This window comes from Ruditapes philippinarum, unplaced genomic scaffold, assembly GCF_026571515.1.
Source record: "Ruditapes philippinarum isolate M1 unplaced genomic scaffold, ASM2657151v2 ctg6871_1_1_1_1, whole genome shotgun sequence".
In the NCBI taxonomy this organism is placed as follows: domain Eukaryota; kingdom Metazoa; phylum Mollusca; class Bivalvia; order Venerida; family Veneridae; genus Ruditapes; species Ruditapes philippinarum.
In genome coordinates, this window is record NW_026865554.1 from 13,843 (window position 1) to 33,696 (window position 19,854).

General features: G+C 32.8%; 1 protein-coding gene across 1 annotated transcript in view; it reads right to left on the bottom strand.

Moving 5' to 3' along the window:
- Positions 1 to 19,854, bottom strand: part of LOC132729534 (U4/U6 small nuclear ribonucleoprotein Prp3-like) — a gene marked incomplete at its 3' end in the record, with an annotated part of 43,631 nt that overhangs the window by 13,457 nt on the left and 10,320 nt on the right. Inside the window, 1 exon segment of the mRNA XM_060715304.1 lies at positions 19,536 to 19,640. Coding sequence (XP_060571287.1) covers positions 19,536 to 19,640 — 105 coding nt within the window.

Below are 19,854 nucleotides of genomic sequence, written 5' to 3' on the forward strand. Positions count from 1 at the left end.
TGGTGTTTTTGGTAGTTTTTACCCCCAGATCACATCTGTGAGTAACCACATTGAAATAATCAGAGCACAGTTCAGCCAACACATCGTTCTTTGAACTGGCCTATCAAGTACTTTACTAAAACCAGTTCAGTTGCCTGGAACTGATAACTTCTGTACATGCTATTTCACAGGTTCAGTTAGAGAGGATTTGATGTCCAATCACAAAGATAAATGACATTCACCACCCAGCCCCGAGTTACATGTTTCACATTTTTCCCAGGCCTAAGCTTTATCTGACAGTCATAGGTTCTTGCCCATTATATAATGGGTGTCAAAAATAGTTAGTATAATCTTTGCTTTTAATTGTTATGTTCATAAAAAGTAGACAAAATATATATATAAACTAAATATTATAACTTTAGTGCAAGTTTAAAGAAGTGTACATATTTATCTAAAACACACCTGCCATTACACAGTATGTTAAATTAAAGTTTTATTCCTAAGACTAATAAATATACCTCTCTGTTTGGAATAAAATTAAACTTTTGTACATTTTTATTACCTCCCTTTATATTCAGTTTTCTATTATGCATATCAATAATTGATTTTAGTTTATTATTTATTTATTTTTACTATCCATACTTCAAACCAACATCTTTAATAGACAAACCCATATCTGGACGAAACAATTAATCACAGATTTATTTGATGCTTATATTTATATGAAAATTGAAGTACTGTTGTGGGGTAAAAAAGACACATGCTTTCATACCTCAAGAAGTACCAGTTTCTATTTTTCATAAATAATTTTTGTAGTACAAAGGTTAATTGTTAGGTCTTTGAACCAAACTTTGATTAGGACAGATCAAAATTTAAACCAAACTTTGTTTAGGACGGGTCAAAATATTAAACCAAACTTTGTTTAGGACGGTTCAAAATTTTAAACCAAACTTTGTTTCGATGGCTCAGCGCAATACTGGTCTAAGTGACATTTTTACCAAAAATCACCTTTTTACATATTTTGATAATGTAAGGTCAAATACACATTCTGTGAAAATTTTAGGGTAATTTATGCTTTTTTTGCCTTTTTTATTTACATTTAAAATAAAAGTCTATCTCAGGTAGTTCAATTTTGTCAATGCAGTATAGGTTTAACTTGAGTTGGTCTCTTATTGCGATGTCTAATATATCAATTTTCCTCAAAATGCTTGAGTTAGACCTTGAATGTTTCATTTCCAGGTAGAGAATTATATGCATATCCCATTGAAATGAGTTATAAAGAAGTTGAGAATTCATGAAAACAATAGAAATTATTTGCCTTTGTATAAATCGCAAAATATTAGCCAATTGCATATCATGTACAAGTAACTGTAAACGAAAAATCTTGAAAAAAATTGATAATAATTTAGTGTCACAATTAAACCTTGAGTTTGTCTTTGAAGTCATTAGATCATACTCATACTGTATAATTTGATAAAATAAAGTGTAGTTGAAACTATCATTTTTGTACAATTTAGTAAAAGCCAGTGTATGTTTCTCATGCATGCACACATTAAAATGGAAAATAAAGCGTGTTACACTAGTGGATTCATAACCTCTGATCCCCCTCTAAAAATTCCTTTTTTTTTTAGTTTGACCTTTGTTTAATCATATGCTGAGGTTTCCTAATTCTTAATTTTACACTTTGTTCATATTTATATAATGTGTTCTTCTTAAGATGGTGTAAGGGGGTAGACTGTTCATTGTTTCACTGCCAAATCAAACTTAGCCTGTAACACAATGACCAATTTCAGGTTTGAGGGCGTCCTTGGGTTTTTATTTTTAAATTATGTATCTACTTCTGTATCACTCTCTTTAATCAAGTAAAGTTATTTAAGAAATAATATATCCCAAACTGTGATTTTATTGCTCATTAAAATCACTGTTTGGATTTCAGATGCGAGGAATTATATCACGAGGGCGTAGCCCGAGTGATATAATGATGCGCATCAGAACGACAAACAGTAATGTTATCAAGCAATAAAATCACCGATTTGGATATATTATTTCGATTCTAACACGACATTAACACGTACCTGATATTTAGCTAAATTGTGCCTGATTTGTTTCCGGTCTTATTGTCAACGCGTCTCATTTTTAGTGGTTACGTCCCGTGTATAATGATAATGTCACACGTCTAAATATAGAACGTCAAACAGTGATTTTATAGCATAATAACACATACTTTCGGTTCTTCTATGTTCAATCGGGAAAAATGTGGGTCTTGTTAGAAATATAAACTTTACATTATCAACTCGAACAATACAATAACAACATAGTGTCAACATGTGCGAATCACACTCTTCACAAAACTTATATTATTGATACAATATCTTTCTGTCTGATGTGATATGTGCAGAAAAAATTAAAAATATGCACACTTATATATTATAATGACCTTTTCAGTTCTTGTATTCTGATAATTTTTTACATCACACAGCTCCATTGAATTTTCGAGAGTGCAATTGTCAAAAACTCTTTGACTTATGTGGCAGAAACAGCTATAAGTTGATAAAAATGTTTCATTTTAGATCTGTTTAATTTACCTATCAAATTTAATGAAATTAAAAATGTAATGACTATCATTTAATGAAATTAAAAATGTAATGACTATCAACTGATTTTGGTATAGTATCAGTGTCAATGAGAAAATTCAAACATTTATCCATTCTAATTGTTTAGTGCTATTAATCTATGGTGTGCACATGGTGCTTTTCAGGTGTACGCCTTTTCATATCTGAATGAGTAAGTGGTTGCAAGAGTTTAAAGCACATCTAACTTTACAAAATTGATTCTGAATTATATCATGACTGTACTAACAATACTTTGTTCTAATCCCTGATAGTGGGTTGTACTGCCCTACTTTTTTCTCTAAAATATGTTTGACAACCTCTTGTTATTTGGTCAAAATTTAGAGGTAAAATGACTTTGATATATAAAATGAAACACTTTTCTTAAGATATGCACAGTTTTCAGCAAAACATGTCATAAAATTTGCACATTTCATGTTCAAAATTATACTCTAAACAGTTGAGAAAGTAAATACAAAATATGTAATAAAATTATGGTCTAACAGCGGCTTTTATTTTTGAAAATATTTGATATTTATAAATGATTATATCATCAGAAAAGAGGACCACATACATTAAATTCATTAAGATTTAGCGCATAACAGTAATATCGGAATCACAGCATTTAAGCACCAATGGTGGTAATGGTGTACATTCAGAAAATAAAATGTTTCTTCTTTGTACAAATGTGAGTTATACAAAATGTACATTAATCCCTGTTTTCAAACTTTGATGACCTGGATTGTCAGTCATCATTGTTCATGACTACTGTTCATAACACTATATGAATCAAAACTGTTTGCATTTTATTTAGAATTCAAATTTATTGCACAGATAATCTGCAAAAGATTTTAAGTAAATCTGAATCTCAAACAAATTGAAAAAGAAGAATTATAGAAGTGTTCATTCATCTAAAGTCAGCTAGCATGATATATTAATAGAAAAATATTAAAGGATTTAGTCTTTGTAAAGTTCTTCTACAGACTTGCAAAATATTTTAAACAATGTTTAAATTAACAAAACAATTTTGTTCAAATTTATATCAGAATATTTAACATAGAACAGGTCTAACTCAAATATTTGTACCACTTTTACCAAATTGCAAGAGGGAATTTGAGTCTAACTCAAGTTAGTCTTGTATTGCGCTCAGAATTTCAGCGCAATAAAGGTCTAACTCTAAAATACACAATTTGTAACACTTTAATAAAAAATTATATAAATGGCATTATTTCTTATTATAATTAATGTTAACATAGCAAATAAATATTTTCTAATTTAAGTATTTTTGAATAAAATCAGTTTTTTGTCTCTCCTGAACATTTTCAAAAATAGCAGTTAGACCAGTATTGCGCTGAGCCATCGGTTTAGGACAGGTCAAACAAGAGCTGTCGGAAGGACAGCACGCTCGACTATTCTAAGTGCTTGATAGTAAAAGAGCCTTGATAATGTTAATTTTTTTAAGTTCACAAAAGGGCTAATTTTTTTTTATAAATTCATGTTATAGGCCTTAGAGAGAGTCTAATTATACAGTATTGGCTTGACTATTCGGAAGGTAATGTCACAAGGGTGTTTTATTGAATATAATAATACTAATTACCTATGAAAAATAAATTTGACAGACAAGGTACAAAGGCTTGTTATTAAGATGTTTTATCAAGAAATCACTGCTTTATTATTATGAATGCATAAAATTGTCCCAAAAAAGGCACAAAGTGACAAACCCTTCAGTAGTTATTGAGATAACAGCTTACAAACAAAACTTTACCATGAATTTCTAAGTTGAAAAAGGGGAGAAAAATCAGCCTAAATGCAAGATAGAATTATGGATCTTTGTCAGTGACCTACAATTATAACCCTAAATGCATATGTGAAGTTTTAAATAAATATCTTTAATAGTTATTGAAATATGTAAAACTTGCATGACTGTAAACATTAACCAAGAGACTAAGTAGAAAAGGGGATATGAATCAGCCTTAATGCAAGATAGAGTTATGGAACTTGGTCAGTGACATACAATTATGACCCCCAATTATGACCCTAAGTGCATGTTGTAAAGTTTCAAGTAAATATCTTTGAATACCTTTAACCTTTAACCAAAATTACTAAGTTTCAAAGGGGCAAATAATTCTGCAAATATTGCAGGCAGAGTTATGCAATTTTTGCACACTGATGTACATTGTTACAACAAAAAAGTATTTTAAATTTCAATTGAATATCTCAAGCAATAATTGAGATATTTGACTTTACAAAAAAACTTTAACAAAAAAAGTTCCAAAGGAGCATAATTCTGTCAATATTGTAGGCAGAGTTATCCCACTTGTCAATCTGATGTACCTTGTTACTTTAAATAAGTATTGTAAGTTTAAATTGAATATCTCAAGCAATAATTGATATATTTGACTTTACAAAAAAACTTTAACCAAAATTTTAAGTTAAAAAAGGGGCATAATTCTGTAAATATTGTAGGCAGAGTTATCCCACTTGTCAATCTGATGTACCTTGTTACAATAAATAAGTATTTGTAAGTTTAAATTGAATATCTCAAGCAATAATTGAGATATTTGACTTTACAAAAAACTTTAACCAAAATTTCTAAAATAAAAAGGGGCATAATTCTGTCAATATTGTAGGCAGAGTTATCAAACTTGTCAATCTGATGTACCTTGTTACTATAAATAAGTATTGTAAGTGTCAATTGAATATCTCAAGCAATAATTGAGATATTTGACTTTACAAAAAACTTTAACCAAAATTTCTAAGTTAAAAAGGGGCATAATTCTGTCAATATTGTAGGCAGAATAATCAAACTTGTCAATCTGATGTACCTTGTTACTATAAATAAGTATTGTAAGTTTCAATTGAATATCTCAAGCAATAATTGAGATATTTGACTTTACAAAAACTTTAACCAAAATTTCTAAGTTAAAAAGGGGCATAATTCTGTCAATATTGTAGGCAGAGTTATCAAACTTGTCAATCTGATGTACCTTGTTACTATAAATAAGTATTGTAAGTTTCAATTGAATATCTCAAGTAATAATTGAGATATTTGACTTTACAAAAAACTTTAACCAACGCAGACGCCGACGCGGATGCGGACGCCGACGCCGGGGCGACTACAATAGCTCTCATATTCTTCGAATAGTCGAGCTAAAAATTTAAAAATACACATAAGTTATCATTTTCACATGAAACTTTCTGGATTTGTCACAACGAACATCTTCATGGTCTACTCAAATTTGTTCTTATAAAAATAATGTGATGCAAAATGATCTTATCTTGACCTTTTTCATGAAACCACGGAAATAAGTACTCAACGAATAATAATGATTTTGCACAAACAACTGAAAACAAAATGAATTTCCTTACTCTAATAATTATCAAAATTACCTTATAACTAATTTCAAACTATTTCCCAAAATTAACATTGTGATCATCAAATGTAGAATAGTACAGTCTACTGAATAGATTTTATCCAGACACGGGTGCCCCCACCGCGCCACTGTTCTGTCAATCTTTTTACTAAGTCAAGGGAAATAACTCTACAAAAATTTGATAAATCCACAAGCGAAACCCCAGGTGCAAATCTAAAATATGCTGAGCAACCTGCCCATAAGGTTTAATGACTATGTCAAATCCAAGTTGAAAATTGCAAAATTTTCTAAGTGAAGGGCAATAACTCTAAAAATACTAAATAAATCCAGACTTAAATACCTGGTGCACAACTGCACATGCTGATCAATATTTCTGTAAAGTTACATGACTCTAGGTCAAATACTTTTTGAGTTACGTGCGACACATGTTGAAAATTGCCAAATTATACTAAGTCAAGGGCAATAACTCTGAAAATACTAAAAATATCCAGATGAAAATACCCAGGTGCACAACTACATAATTATGCTGATCAACATTCCTGTAAAGTTTCATGACTCTAGGTAAAATTCTTTTCGAGTTACGTGCGACACAAGTTGAAAATTGCAAAATTTTACTAAGTCAAGGGCAATAACTCTGAAAATACTAAAAATATCCAGAAGAAAATACCCAGGTGCACAACTACACATGCTGATCAACATTCCTGTAAAGTTTCATGACTCTAGGTCAAACATTTTTTGAGTTACATGCGACACAAGGCTGAAAATTGCAAAATTTTACTAAGTCAAGGGCAATAACTCTGAAAATACTTAATATATCCAGACGAAAATACCCAGGTGCACAACTAAACATGCTGATCAGCATTCCTGTAAAGTTTCATGACTCTAGGTCAAAAACTTTTTGAGTTACATGCGACACAAGTTGAAAATTGCAAAATTTTACAAAGTCAAGGGCAATAACTCTGAAAATACTAAAAATATCCAGATGAAAATACCCAGGTGCACAACTACACATGCTGATCAACATTCCTGTAAAGTTTCATGACTCTAGGTCAAATACTTTTTGAGTTACATGCGACACAAAAGTGAACGGACGGACGGACAGACAAGGGTAAATCTAAATGCCCGCCACTAACGTCACACCGTACAATCAAATGGGCAGACAGCTGTTCCAGCGTCCACAGCTGTACCAGTATATACATGTCTGTGCGGGGAATACAATTGACGTACGATAAGTATTCATCTATATTTAACATATCCGAACTGTGTTCGAGTAAATCAATGTTATGGATTCATAGTCAACATCCAAAGAAGCATGCTAACAAATTTCTGGCCATGTGCAAGCTTTACTTCACATGAATTTAGACTGAAAAGAACCACACTATCTAATGAGATGCGGTATTTTTAGTTTGAAGTCACAAAAAACTTATATTTTCTCATGATAATTAATCCTTTTTTCATACGATTCGTAAACGTCAACATTTTGTCATTAAATATTCCAAACCATACCTTCAAAAAAGCTTTTCTGTTAAAGTTATAAGGTATTTAAGTTTGAGTGTCATCAAAATTTTAGTAACGTCATCAGCTGTTCGCCTCTTTTTAACGCTAACATCGACAGCAATTCATCGGCAAGGATGAATAACGCTGAAAACTGTTCAAAGAAACAATTTTCAGCGCTTTTGTCCTACAATCACTAGGAAAAAGTAAAACTTTTTTGTTCATTTAAAATATTACTTTATTCATGATACTTTCTAATTATATTATTTTTATTATTACTTTCTATCATTTGGTGTATCTTAGCTGAGAGGCCTATATCTCCATTAACTGCACTGTATTTCAATATTGATATTGTTCATATGAATAAATGAGTGAGTGAATGAATGAATGAATGAATTAATTAATTAATAAATGAACGAATGAATGAACAAGCGAACAAATGATGCAATATACGTATATTTTAAAACAAATTGTCTGTAGAAAGTATATGAGTTGTAATATTCTAAAAATTACATAATATTATACATTCATTTTTCCTCCTATGCATGTCCTGTTGTTGTTGTTGTTTTCAATTTCAGAAGGCTACATTGGAAATTAGATATATATGATTGTTAATGTATGTTAATAATGTATAACCTTCTTTAAACTAGACCTATCACTGAAGGTGATTAATACCCCCACCAGCAACTTTGACTTTTGAAAAATAAGTTGTCTGAAGAAAAATTTGAAATAAACCTACAGTAAATAAAATTTCAATTTATTGCAATCCCAACTATCTTGATCTTGATATAAGCTTGCTATACACCAAGTTTGATAACAATATCTCATTCCTAACCCTAGTAATTGTCTGGAAACCCTTTTTCTATTTTTAGTAACTGTGACCTTGAACCCAGGGAGTCCAAATGCAATACCAAGCGCGGTCTTCATGTAAGCTTGCTAAACACCAAGTTTGATTACAATATCTCATTCCTAACTTTAGTTATTGTCCGGAAACCATTTTTCTATTTTTAGTAACGGTGACCTTGACCTTGGCCCAAGGGGGGTCCAGATGCAATACCAACCGGGGTCTTCATATAAGCTTGCTATATACCAAGTTTGATTACAATATCTCATTCCTAACTTTAGTTATTGTCCGAAAACCATTTTTTATTTTCAGTAACTGTGACCTTGACCTTGGCCCCAGGGGGTCCAGATGCAATACCAACCGGGGTCTTCATATAAGCTTGCTATATACCAAGTTTGATTACAATATCTCATTCCTAGCTTTAGTTATTGTCCGGAAACCATTTTTCTATTTTTAGTAACGGTGACCTCGACCTTGGCCCCAGGGGGTCCAGATGCAATACCAACCGGGGTCTTCATATGAGCTTGATGTACACCAAGTTTGATTACAATATTTCATTCCTAACTTTAGTTATTGTCTGGAAACCATTTTTCTATTTTTAGTAACGGTGACCTTGACCTTGGCCCCAGGGGGTCCAGATGCAATACCAACCGGGGTCTTCATATAAGCTTTCTATATACCAAGTTTGATTACAATATCTCATTCCTAACTTTAGTTATTGTCCGGAAACCATTTTTCTATTTTTAGTAACGGTGACCTTGACCTTGGCCCCAGGGGGTCAAGATGCAATACCAACCGGGGTCTTCATATAAGCTTTCTATATACCAAGTTTGATTACAATATCTCATTCCTAACTTTAGTTATTGTCCGGAAACCATTTTTCTATTTTTAGTAACGGTGACCTTGACCTTGGCCCCAGGGGGTCCAGATGCAATACCAACCGGGGTCTTCATATAAGCTTGCTATATACCAAGTTTGATTACAATATCTCATTCCTAACTTTAGTTATTGTCCGGAAACCATTTTTCTATTTTTAGTAACGGTGACCTTGACCTTGGCCCCAGGGGGTCCAAATGCAATACCAACCGGGGTTTCCACATAAGGTTGCTATATACCAAGTTTGATTACAATACCTCACTCCAAACTCTAGTTATCGTCTGGAAACCATGATGTGGACCGACCGACGGACCGACCGACCGACCGACCAACCCCACGGGGTCAAGATGCAATACCAACCGGGGTCTTCATATAAGCTTTCTATATACCAAGTTTGATTACAATATCTCATTCCTAAGTCCTAACTCTAGATGTTGTCCGGAAACCATTTTTCTACTTTTAGTATTATGGTGACCTTGACCCTAGGGGTCAAAATGCAATACCAACTAGGGTCTTCATATAAGCTTGCTATATACCAAGTTTGATTACAATATCTCATTCCTAACTTTAGTTATTGTCCGGAAACCATTTTTCTATTTTTAGTAACGGTGACCTTGACCTTGGCCCCAGGGGGTCCAAATGCAATACCAACCGGGGTTTCCACATAAGGTTGCTATATACCAAGTTTGATTACAATACCTCACTCCAAACTCTAGTTATCGTCTGGAAACCATGATGTGGACCGACCGACGGACCGACCGACCGACCAACCGACAAGCTGACTCCTATATACCCCCCCTAAACTTCGTTTGTGGGGGTATAATAAAGATAATTATTATTTTTATTATTATTATTATTATTATTATTATTTTAATTATTATTATTATTATTATTATTATTATTATTATTATATAAAAAGGAAGCAATATCTATTAATATGTTTCTGAAATGTTAAATTCAAAGAAAGTAAAGACAAATTTAACGCAAATTTATAAGCCTAAAAACATGAAATTTTATTTTTTCACATAAAAAACATGAGCACTAAAACATAAATATTAATATAAAATATAACCAAGAAATATAGGAGAAATACATTGAAAATCATATGTCTTTTCAATTTTGGGTCAATTTTTTCACTTTTAAAATATTCTGGAAAAACGGAGCAAGTTAATGATCGAAAATTTTGCATGTAAGTTATTAGTATAGATCTACATCAAATAGAGAAATAATCTCAAAAATTATTTCCAGTCCCGTCATGTCAAAAAACCTTAGTGGAGTCCCTTTAATAGGTTTTTCTACCGTTTTATATTGAAATACGGTGCGGTAAATGGAGATCACGGTCTCTAACCTAAGATATAACAAATAATAGAAAGTAATAATAAAAAGAATATAATTAGAAAGTATCATGAATAAAGTAATATTCTTAATTCACAAAAAAGTTTTACTCTTTCCTAGTTACTGTAGGACAAAAGCGCTGTGGTAAATACATGTAATTGTTTCTTTGAACAGCTTTCAGCGTTATTCGTTCATGCCGATAAATTGCTGTCGATGTTATCATTAAAAAGAGGCGAACAGCTGATAACGTTACTAAAATTTTGATGACACACAAAGTTAAATACCTTATAACTTTAACAGAAAAGCTTTTTTGAAGGTATGGTTTTTGAATGTTTAATGACAAATTGTTGACGTTAACGAATCATATGAAAAAAGGATTAATTATCATGAGAAAATATATGTTTTTGTGACTTCAAACTAAAAATACCGCATCTCATCGGATAGTGTGGTTCTTTTCAGTCTAAATTCATGTAAAGTAAAGCTTGCACAGGACCAGAAATTTATTAGCATGCTCCTTTGGATGTTGACTATGAATCCATAACATTGATTTACTCGAATACAGTTGGGATATGTTAAAAATAGATGAATACCTTCCGTACGTCAAATGTATTCCCCGCGCCGACATGTATATACTGGTACAGCTGTGGACGCTGGAACAGCTGTCTGCCCATTTGATTGTACGGTGTGAACGTGGGGGCACAAAAACCCAATTTATACTTAATTCCTAGCTGGGAAAACCCCAAACCTTACATGATTCCCCAAGATAAGTTTATTCAGCCCTTTTGCATGGGCATTAAAAATAATTATTTGACTTATGACTATATAGTTATAAATTATCCCAACCCTGACAAATACAATAAATGTACCATATTTATAACTTTTCCCTTGTTATAAAAAGACAATCAAAACTAGTTCAAGCAACCTAATATTAAATAACTAATCAGTATTTTAAAGACTTATTTAACAAATTTTAAATACAGACTCGCTACTTGCTATTAGATTAACTTTTATAATGTTTTATTACCTCCCTTTATAATCAGGTTTCTCCTTTATGTTACCATATACTAAAGAATAGTTGTATATTTTCTATTATTTATTTATTTTTACTATTCATACTTCGAACCAATACCTTTAACCCTTTACCTCATATATACGCGAAACCCCCCTTCCCCCCTTTTAAGCAAAAATGTCCCATTTGGGCCCTAAACACATGTTTTTCGTTTGAGAAATGTTGCTAAAATAAGTGAGCACTTTTTCGGCGCCGCCCCCCATCCAAAAGATACATTAGTGGGTTGCCAGAAGGGGGATATGCCCCCTCATCGCCAAGAGAATTTTGGACTTGTGAGAGGCTAAAAATGACCCCAGGTCGATCATAAGGTAATTTGTAACCAAGACTGAAAAGCCTTTGACTCTACCTCAATCCCTTGAGAAGTTGCAGCACTTTGAAATAAATTTTGATGGAAAAAATTGAGGCAAAATAGTGATTTTTGGCAGTTTTGAGATGTCCCCTCACCATGGTTACTTACAGTCAACATTTGTGCCAAGTTTGATTAGTGGTGAAGCATTTTTCATAGTTTCATAGCAGTTTGAACTTGTACCAGGAGGCTTTTCAGTGTAAACCGCCATTTTTCACAAAATACTCATTAGAGAAAGAGTTAATAGACTTACCCTTAATTATCTGTCGAAACCATATACCATAGATTGATGCTTTTTCCACAGATTTTGTCATTTTTTACATGAAATTCATGTGTCGATTTTACCAACAGTTACTGTTAAGGGCATATTTACTTCTATTTGTTAATAACATTCATAATTCCCTAAGTTCAGTGGTATTACATAGGCCCTTTTGCATGGGCAACAAAAATGTTTTATGACTTATTTGTCTTATGACTTTTGACTTACCTGCTCAACGTTTGCAAATACATTATATACACTACATTTATAAATTTTCCCTGGTTATAAAAAGACAAACAAAAGTAGATCAAGCAACCTAATATTGAATAACTACCCAGTATTTTAAAGTTTTCTTTAACAAATTTTAAATACAGACTCCCTGCTTGTTATTAGATTAACTTTTGTGATTTTTTATTACCTCCCTTTATTAAAACTCCTGATTATTCCAAAGTATTTTCACAGTTTCTAGCTTTTGAAAGAGTGTAAAAATTACAAGAGAAATTCACACTTGGTTTCATTGTATACAGCTGTATAAACCATCAATAAAATGACCACCTCTATACAGCAATTACCTCTTCTTTAAAGAGTAGAATTTAATGATCTTTTTAAATTTTTCACATTTTTATTACCTCCCTTTACAGCCTTTAAATTAGTTTATTTCTCTTACCTTCCTTTAAAGCTATCGTTGGACTGTTTGAAGGTATGTGGGTAAATTGGATGGACTGCTTAAAAGCTTAGAATACATTATGATGCATTTCCTATTTAATTCAAATTTCGGAACCCTGTCCAAATTAAAGTTGACATCTACTTGCTATTCCTATAATCATTTGATGGACATTGTCAAGTTAGGACAGTCTCAATTTAATTCTAAAACATGTCATTACTAGGCGTTCATGGCCAGTTTAAAAACGTGGCGTCAAAATTAGCCTTATTGGCAAACCGAATTTCATTCCGGAATTAATCCTTTCTGGTTTTAAACAAAATAATTAATATTATATGAACAGTTTTCAGTGATGAATGTTTACAGTTTTTACCTTGTTAGGATTAAAATTTACTTAATACTTTAGTGTTAATAATCAAAATTTATTTTCCTGACTGTCCATGTGATCTCTCAAATTTAGCTTTTTTGTAAGCTTATTACCTCCCTTTATTTATAGCTAAATAGTGTACCTTTAAAAAACATATGATTTTCATATGTTTAATTGAAATAACTGTGTGCTAAAGTGCAGGGTGGATCGAATTGAAACAATATTGGTTGCGTTCTTTTAAAACTCCCAAAATGAATTCGCACAGATAAAAGCCAAAATATCTTAATATTTGGTCATTATTATAATAGGTCAAAAATGATTTTTTTTTATTGAAAGAATACCCAGTTGTCGAGCTGAGCTACCTTGTCCAATATAGGTTTTGAAGCTCCATGATTATTTACATCTGTGTTAAACAACAAGTTTAGTGTGGAAATATTAAGTTCAGAATTATTGTTTGATTTTATTAACCTGTCAATTCCATACTGATTATATGGTCAATGCACAGAATATATTAATATTCGATAAATGTTCGGTAAATTCCGTGAGATTTAAGCAGTAAGATATGATTAAATTCATCTGGTTTCTATGCATTAGTTTCACTGACCATTATAGCGCAATAGGGTAAGCTACGGGTATATTATTTCTAAATGTCCTACGTGATGTAAGATCGAGACAGCGTATATCCAGGTATTTTTTCTTATTCATAACTGTTTTCAACATTTTTGAAGTTAAGGTTGTTCTTTCTGTTTTAATAGGTTTTGCACTTTTTTGTTAATACTATACTTTTGTGTATATCATTGTTAAAAAAATAATATTTTAAATTCATTCGGATTAAGATCAATAAATGTCATTTCAGTGCCGTAAAATACAATACAAAACGTGACAATTCAGTGTTTCTTAGTTGTTTCATATCTGTGTAGAAAATTCTGAAAGCGATTGACCATTTTCATTATAATATACTTAAAAATAAAGAAAAATATGTCTTAAAATAAGTGACGTCTAAAAAAAGTCAAAAGAAGGGATCGAACCTCGGACCTCTCATACATAAGATAATCACTTAACCGACTTTGCTATTGCGGATGTTACGAGAACCTACATTAAGCTAGTGGGAGTTTTCCAAACGTTAGCTATATACTCCATATTAATTCTCGTAAAATAAACGGACAAAACCGAAGTAGGATCGAATATTTAAATGAGTGCTATAATGTATTCAAAATTGACAGGTCAATAAAATCAGACTATATATGGTTTTCATCACTGGAAAACAATAGTGGCACTACAGTATACAAAAAAAAAAACAAATTGGTTTATAACCTCTCAACCTTTACCTTTCTGACATTCTAAGACCAAACAATAGACTTAGTCAAAAATATGTGGCGCAGGAAAGACAGTAGCCAATCATGCTGCATGTTTGGGATTAGCCAATGAGATTTGGCGTCAAAAATACATTTCATCACACTCTAAATGCTACTCAACATAACTTTCATTCAATCTATATAAAAACATGCTCATCAATAATCACAAAGTTTATAAATTAGTCAAATATATGATTTGAACTCTTAATTAATGATATACATATTAATATTGAAGTGAAATTCATTTAAATTTAATCATTGAACTTTACTTGGCCCCGCAAAATTTACTTTTTGTAAATTCTATTACCTCCCTTTAATGTAATAGGGTACATGAAAAATTACTGTATTGTCTCAAAATTTTGCATTTTTTGCATTTTTCCAGACATGGGGGGGTTCTTATTAGAATCACTCTGTAAAGTTTGGTTGAGATCCCACCAGTAGTTTGACCTGTGAAGGCAGGACAAGCCTAATGCGGATGGACGAACAACCGGACAGACTACGTCTCACAAAAATTTTGGGGCATGATAATTTTAAAGATGATAAGATTCAGAATGTCAAAAAGCTTGCCCTAGAGTGCTCCAAAACGCACCAGAGACTTTCCTTTTCTTTTGCCTGTGTAACATGCATGGCACTAAAAGAAACAGATTAATAATATCTGTAAATATGTTGTGGTTCGGACAGGAACTTCCCTCCCAAGGGGAAATTTGTGAGGTCATGAGGCTCCAAATTTGTGAGGAAATGAGGCTCAGATAAGAATATATGTCCTATAAAATGGAAATGGACAGTTCCATAAAGAGACAAGCCCATTTTTAATTCTCATGATATTCCCCTTAAAGTACATGGCACCAAAGTTCTTGTTAACTCAAATGAAATTTCACTTCATCTTTTCTTTGTTTTTCATACATTTATTAAAGGTCGCCGCCGGAAAGTCCATATGGGCGACTGTACACTCAAGACGGGCCATCCTAGAGCGTCCCGCCGCGATTTTTTCCAGCTTTATTGGTGGAGGAAGACCCCAGGTCTGGTGCCCCTCCAGGCATTATTTCAGGCACGAGCGGGCACCTGGGTAGAACCACCGACCTTCCGTAAGCCAGCTGGATGGCTTCCGCACATGAAAGATTTCAACCCAAGTGAGGATCGAACCTACAGCGGTGAGGGACCTGTGATCTCAAGTCAGCGACCTTAACCACTCGGCCACGGAGGCCCCTCTACACTTCATCTTTGCACAGTTATGGCTTTAAACAAAGTAATTAGAACAACATTTGCAGTTTTCAATGATGTAGGTATAAAATATTTAGGATTTTAATATTCATATTTTATTTAAATTCACTATGTAGTGCAGGTGGGGAGAAGGGGGGGGGGCAGAATTGTAGAAATTTTACCTTCAACAGCTGAATTTTTTAAAAATACACCCTTGCCACATTATGAATAATGATGGTACACAAAAAAGTCATATTATGGCAATGAGTTTGATACTGAATTCTTTTGTATGAATATGCAGTTGCCAATTATAAAGGTTTCGTACATGCATATATGTCCAATAGAATCAGCATAGTTCTTAACAAGTATAATGACCTCTTAATTTCACATTTTTTAACATTTTGACAGGACTTTGTTACTTCATTGGTGTAATTCTATTTGACCCTGAAAATTGATATGAGGCTAATTATTGGGTACAATATGCATTTGATACGGACATTATGAACTCTGAAAATGAAAATGAGGCTCTATGGGGTGTGATATGCATTTAATATGGATTTTTATACTATAGAAATGGAAACGAGGCTAAATCTTTTTTGCATTGAACAAAATATATTTAAAGAAATGGGAATGCTGGGATTTGAACCCACACTTGTATAGTTGATAGACTAGCACGCAACCACTACTACCTATACACAAATGATTTACCTATCCTGAAGAAGCACTGATCCATGCTATGTTTACAATAGTTCTCAAATAAATAAACTTCAACAGTATTATCTCAGTGTAGGCTACCAATTTTTATAAAACTGTTAACACTGGAAAGGTCTATCACCTGTCCTTAGTATAATGTTTTTTTGGGTTTTTTTAATGCGTTTACTTAAGGTCACCCCATATACCATACACTCAAGTCGGGCCATCCTAGAGCGTCCCGCCGAGATTTTTTCGTCAATTTTTTCCAGCTTTATTGGTGAAGGAGTACCCCAAGTGCCCCCTCAGGCATTATTTCAGGCACAAGCGGGCACCACCACCGACCTTCCATAATTATGCCAGCTGGATGTCTTCCTCACATGAAAGATTTCGACCCCGATTGAGGATCGAACCTGCAGTGGTGAGGGACCTGTGATCTCAAGTCAACGACCTTAACCACCTTGGTATAATGTGCCAATTACCAGTCTTCGAAATTAACGCCAGTCCGAGGCCACTAAATTTAGCATCGGTCCGGTGATTATTGCAAGGTTTGTGGTCCAAAGGACCAGTAGATTTTTTGTCTTGAAAAAGTATTATAAGAAAAATTCATCAAAATAATGAAAAAGGGTTCTCTTAAAGATTGATCTTTTTGCCTTTTTTGCAAATGAAACCCATCAATTCTGTCCTAAATGTTCAAAACACAGCGAGAGATGTCTAAATTGTATGGCCGCAATTTTTTTCTTGGATATTTTCCGTACCGCACCGTACAGTTACAGAAATTAAACCATTGTTTATTATGGTCATTATTTAGCTATGATTTTGTGATTATTGAGTTAAGTAAATATTTTGTGTGAAAGTGATTTGTTTGAAGCAAATTGCGTTGTTCATGTTCAATTCTAGTCAATTTTGCCTAAACATTTGGTCCTTAAAGATTTTTCAAAGCTGTCAACATATGGCCCAGAATACAAGACGTATTATGCTTCTTTCAAAATTATCAAGGGAAGCATGATAAAGTGTTTTCCTGTACCCATTAATTTATTACCTATCTATGTATTTGGTCTGGCTAAAACTCACCAGGTCCAGTAAGATTTGATATTTTACTGGCCCGAATGTCCTGTGCTTTTTAAAGTTTTTCGTGAAGACTGCAATTACACCTGCATAAAAAACTCAATCATGGTATTAATTAGCCAAATGTGGCTTCAAAATTATAATTTTATTACACACATAATTATACACCACCACAAACATTTAATTTAATCTATATAAAAACACACTCATCAATAATCACAAAGTTTATAATTTAGTCAAATATATGATTTGAACTCTTTATTAACGGTACACATAATAATATTGAAGAGAAATTCATTAAAATTTAATCATTGAACTTTACTTGGCCCTGCAAAATTTAAATTTTGTAAATTATATTACCTCCCTTTAATGTAACAGGGTACTGTATAGTTTCTATTAAAAGCTCCAAAATTTCCATTTTTCCAGACAGGGGGGTTCTTTGATATCATAATTTAAAATATGTTATTAATGAAAAACATTATTTATTATTATGAACAGGATTAAATATCCACATCCAAGTGTTACCATTGACACCACATAATAGCATAGTCTGTGGAATAAGCCTTTTCGTGTAAACAACCAAACTTGACTTGATCACTTACTGCAAGAGAATCAGACCGTAGTTAATCTGACCTTTGAAGGCCTGACAAGAATTTTTCATTTTTAGCTCTGGTAGCCATTTTGTGCAGCGAAGCCAAACGTGCCAGTGATGTGCACAACTAAGGATGGTACTTATCACTCCTGTAAAGTTTGGTTGAAATCCCACCAGTAGTTTGACCTGTGAAGGGCGGACAAGCTTAATGCGGACGGATGGACAACCGGACGGACGGCGAAAAGACAAAACAATATATGTCTCCCAAAATTAATAATATAAAGATGATAAGATTCAGAATGTCAAAAAGCTTGACCCAGAGTGCTCCAAAACGAACCAGAGATCAATCTTTAACTTTTGCCTGTGTTACATGCACAGTACCATGTGAAACAGATTAATAATATCTGTACTATGTTGTGGTTTGTACAGGAATATCAATCCCGAGGGCCAATGCCAGTTTGTGAGGGCCCCCGTTGCCAGTTTGAGCGGTAATGAGGCTTTGAATATCCATCCCTATAAAATGAAAATGGACAGTTCCATAAAGAGACAAGCCCATTATAATTCCCTAGCCATGTTTAACAAACATGGCACCAAAATTCTTGTTAAATCAAATGAAATTTCACTTCTCATCAGCACAGTTGGCTTTAAACAAACAAATTAGAATAACATTCACAGTTTTCAATGATGTACATATCAAATTTTTAGCATTTTAATATTGAAAATAACTTGTTATTTAATTGTTAATCATCACAAATAAGTCTCCTAACTGTCCATGTACTTTCTCTAATTTAGATTTTCAGTGATATTATTACCTCCCTTTATAGTTTTAGTTCTTTTATTTTAGCTGTAGCAAATTCTGAGTTTAGCAATAAATAACATACCTTTAATTTTGAAATAACATAAGATTCATATTTTATTTGAATTCACTATGTAGTGCAGGTTGTTATGGGGGGGGGGGGGGGATGGGGGCTGGAGAACCTTAGATAGTCGTGTTTTACAGATACCCCCATCCTGCATGATGGTACACAAAAAAAGTCAAAATATCTTTTAAATCAAGTCATATTCTTTTGGATAACTGCGCAGTTGTCAATTATATGGGTTTTGAAGATGTTTATAAGTCCAATAGAATCAGAATAGATGGAGGTAACTTTCTTTAGTATATGTTGGTATTTGTTTAAAGTTAGTATTACTCTGAATCATGCATCCCCTCAGTATATGCATGTCGTAGAGAATTACAGGGCACCAACAGAAAATTTGTGGTTTATCTGGTGAAACCTCTTACTTTATTTTTCACGCATCTGTAAATAAAATCACACCTTTATTCCGTCTTTCACTGGAGCTAAGCTGCCAATGTCCTAAATGAAGCCTAGGTAAGTAGCCCTTCAAAATTTAAAATTTAGATACAAACTGTAAATACCTGAGAATTTGTCGAGGGTGGCGGTGGACCGGAAGGCAACTGTGCTGACATTTGTGCTTTTCTCTCCTGAATTACTTTCTGTGCTGCCTGCATCATCTCTTTAATCTAACATGGTGAAAAATAAATCATTATCATAATTACAGAAGTTAAAGGAACTCCTCTGAGGTCCAATAGCCTAAAATAATAAATTTTGAATTTCTTTCTTAAAGTGACATTATGCCCATCAAAGGATATAAATGACTGAACAAATGAATGTCAAAATAGGTTTTCATTTTGCCATAATTCCTTTTGATATACATATTTATTTCACATAAACAAT